Source organism: Lycium ferocissimum, unplaced genomic scaffold, assembly GCF_029784015.1.
Source record: "Lycium ferocissimum isolate CSIRO_LF1 unplaced genomic scaffold, AGI_CSIRO_Lferr_CH_V1 ctg10598, whole genome shotgun sequence".
NCBI lineage: Eukaryota > Viridiplantae > Streptophyta > Magnoliopsida > Solanales > Solanaceae > Lycium > Lycium ferocissimum.
Genome location: NW_026713394.1, coordinates 9632 through 13581, shown reverse-complemented (window position 1 = coordinate 13581; position 3950 = coordinate 9632). Strand labels below are relative to the sequence as shown.

General features: G+C 40.9%; 1 protein-coding gene across 1 annotated transcript; it reads right to left on the bottom strand.

Moving 5' to 3' along the window:
• Positions 1 to 558: 558 nt before the first annotated feature.
• On the bottom strand, positions 559 to 3709 carry LOC132041543 (uncharacterized). The gene is made up of 2 exons (XM_059432250.1): positions 3278 to 3709; positions 559 to 636 (listed from the first exon to the last, which is right to left on the bottom strand). Exons 1-2 carry the CDS (start codon positions 3669 to 3671, stop codon positions 602 to 604), a joined length of 429 nt encoding a protein of 142 aa, XP_059288233.1. The 5' UTR covers positions 3672 to 3709; the 3' UTR covers positions 559 to 601.
• Between the last annotated feature and the right edge of the window lie 241 nt (positions 3710 to 3950).

Here is a 3950-nt window from a genome sequence, read left to right as displayed (position 1 = left end):
AACACCCTTCATAGGTGGCACTTTCAGGAATACCCAATCACCAACCTGAAACTCTAAATGTCGACGGCGATTATCTGCATATGACTTCTGTCGACTCTGGGCCGCTAATAACCTTTCTCGAATAAGCTTCACTTTTGTCACGACCCAACCCCGTAGGCCGTGACTAGTGCTCGAATTGGGCACCCAAACGCAATCTCAAATCCGAGCCGCAAACAGATGGCTTAGACGGACACAAATATCAAACGTATGTCTCGATTATATCCTTTGTCACAAACAAATCTCAAACACAACCGAATATATATACCAAAGCCGGCAAGGCTATCAAACGGCGCAACGGCCCAAAACATATACAAATGCAAGCCGACGAGGCTGCCACGGCGAATGAAATCGCCCAGAACATATATCATACAAACACAACTGTACAGAATGGGCATAACCCACATACATATCCACAGACCTCTAAACAGACAAACGGAATCATAAGACGGGACAGGGCCCCGCCGTACCCCTGAACAAATATATACAAATGCAACGAACGAATATATATACCAAAATATGGCTCCGGAATAAGGGGAGCACTCCAACAGCAGAAGAGGGTGTCCTAAACAGGTGGATCACCAAACTGTGCGTCTGTACCTGCGGGCATGAAATGCAGCCCCCGAAGAAAGGGGTCGGTACGAAATATGTCGAGTATGCAAAGCGAGAAAATGTAGTATACAAATCTGAGTCGAAATCGACATAGAGGTACAGAAGGTAAATGCATTTCCAAAATATCAAAATGTTACTTTCAAAATATAAATCATGCATAGGGCACAGAAAATATGGTCGCCCGCCTGTCGATGGCGCCATAACACAACATAACACCAGAAAGTTTCAAATCTCCGTATCCCCGTCACATATCATACACAGCATATCGCCATACACAGCATAACACCAAATATAGCTGAACCCGGGCCTCCAGCGAGGAGCTCGGTGAACCATAAACACAGCATAACACCGGAGTATATCATAATGCGCACGACAACAGAACCGGCCCGGGACTCGGCGAAAGATATAATAGAATGCACGAGCGGAGTCGTGAGGAATCATATGCATAAAATCATTGTCATAAATCCAAAAGATAAGTAAAATAGTCATAATTGAGATCGGAATAATAATTACAACATTTTCTTTCAAAAGTTGTTGAAATCACATAAAGGAGCGTTGCGGGACCCACGGACGAGTATAGACCCGAGCTGGGCCCGCTTATGGAAAACATACTCGTCTAACATCATACAACCTTCTACGAAAATCTCACGGCAATCCGAGCTTTTCTGTGAAAGTTATGGGCGTTCGTAGTTTTTGAATCGTTAAAGAATAAACTCTTTAAAAAAAACAAACTTTCATGCAACCTTTACAAATCAAGAATTCCAAGAACATAGGATCAATATTTCATAACATCAACATATGAATATCAAGAAACAAATGCGTATCATAGACATGCTCGGATTGCGAGAGTAGAGTTTTCTCGAAGTTCGTGTCATAGCCTATGTTTAACTAAGGCATGCCAAAGAAAGAAGGTTACTTTACATACCTCAAACGCTCTCCAATATGATCCAAACTCAAGCTAAATTCAACCTACGTCTCGGGCTGCCCAAGGTCTACAATTAAGCCATAAGATGCCAAACATTAGCTAGAGACATTTTGGGCATTTAATTCCAATTTCGCCCTTAATTCTACCAAAATTTGGGCAGCATTTCCCCTGTAAATAGGCCACCCCGAGAATTTAACTCAGCCAAATCAATCAACAACAACAACAACAACCAACCTAGCAACATCAAAAACCAATCCGGAAGACAATATAACATTAATAGCTCTCTTTCACATCATTCAACAACATTCAATATATTTGATTCAATGGCTTACGTTCAAGCCAACATTAACGCTTATACCTTCACATACTCATCCAAACCCATATCAACAACATTTAAAGACATTCTAAGCAATTCATACAACATTTCCAACAATCCAAAAATTGCTCCAATCTACCCGAATTCAGCCCCAAACCCGAGAACCTCACTTTAACACATTCCTCATTTTCAAATCATGATTTGCATCCACAATTCACATTCTACAATGCTATTCTCATCAACATACAAATTACATTAAATATACAATAACCTCCAAATCAGTCCGCAACAATTACAACATCAATTTGAGTCATTAAACATTCATTTCCAACATAGAATTCATAATGACGACGACTAAAACGTTAAGCGATATTAATTCATTTCTTGCCATATACCATGACTATCTTCGGCCAACACAACATATGTACACATACTTATGATTCTTATTCATTTCTCCACCCCACAACAAACCCAACAAGCTAACTAGACATTAATTCATTGCTTCGATACCACACAACACACACCCACTTGCACGGCTAGAACACCATGCACACAACTCACTTCCAACATACTATTTTTCATGATATTCATCCATTTTAACATACTACAACATACATACAACCTTTATAACACATAAAACATAATTGATTCTTACCTTTCTTCTTCAACTCCTCAAAAGGCTAGGGTTAGCGATCTACTCAACGGGCGATTGGATGACCCGAACAATGCTTCCACGCTACTTAGGACCTCAAAATAGTGGGTTTGCATCAATAAAATAATTTTGGAAGGGCTTGAATGAAAGTTGGTTTTCTTGGTCACTTGGCCGAGAGCCTTCTTTTGGTGGTGTTCTTCACTTCAATTTTTCTAAGTATGGGAAATGAACTTGGATGACTTAGAAGTCATCTTTTAAAGTCCCACAAGACTTGCACATGTGTTCATGGCCCACACCATGCGTTGTTCCAATTAAAATTGAACACAAGATGGGTGGGCCAATTCCAACATATACACGGCCAAGACCATAGAAAATGCATGATTTTCAAGTTTCATTAATTCCAATTTTGGTCCCCAATTTTTCTAATTATTCCATACCAAAAAATTCATGCACAACTTATATCTCAAAATAAAATCGAAGGTCCAAAGTCCCGACTTTGAAACCCGAAATGGTTTGGTCCCTAACTTACCATAGTTAATCCGAGTTGTTCCAATGTATAAAATACGGGTTCTAACATCCTCCCCCCCTTTAGAACATTCGTCCTCGAATGTTAAATTAACCCTACGGGATCTTATAAGCACTCGGGGGAGTTTCTTTTACAACCAACACAACAATTCATTCATTGATCAACAACTCATTTATCAAACAACATAGTCAAGTAGAGAATTTGGATTACCTGTAGGTACTGGAAATAGGTGAGGATACTTCTTCTTCATCTGCTCCTCAGCTTCCCAGGTCATTTCCTCTCGGTTGTTGTTTCGCCAAAGCACTTTAACAGAAGCCACATCTTTATTCCGCAACCTTCTTACCTGACGATCCAATATAGCTGTAGGCTGCTCCTCATAAGATAGCTCCTCTGTAACCTGGATATCATCTACAGGAAAGACTCTGGAGGGGTCACCAATACATTTACGAAGCATAGAAACATGGAATACCGGGTGAACCGCTCCCAAATCAGCTGGCAGATCTAATTCATAGGCAACCTTGCCTATTTTACGAATGATCTGATAAGGCCCAATATATCTCGGACTGAGCTTCCCTTTCTTGCCAAATCTCATAACACCTTTCATAGGTGACACTTTCAGGAAAACCCAATCACCAGGTCGAAACTCTAAGTGTCGACGGCGATTATCCGCATATGATTTCGTCGACTTCCGAGCCGCTAACAACCGCTCCCGAATGAGTTTCACCTTATCCACCGCCCTGTTCGGACCACATACGGGCCAATCAACTCGATCTCCCCAACATCAAACCAACCGATCGGTGACCTACACTTTCGCCATACAACGCCTCGTACGGTGCCATCGAATATTTTTTTCATGGAGTGGTAGCCGTTATTATAAGCAAAT

Coding starts and splice junctions, on each gene's coding strand:
- LOC132041543 (XM_059432250.1), bottom strand. CDS start 3,671: ATGAAAGGTGTTATGAGATTTGGCAAGAAAGGGAAGCTCAGTCCGAGA. Junction 637..3,277: donor CCTATTTCCAGTACCTACAG/GTAATCCAAATT, acceptor TCATGCCCGCAG/GTACAGACGCACAGTTTGGT.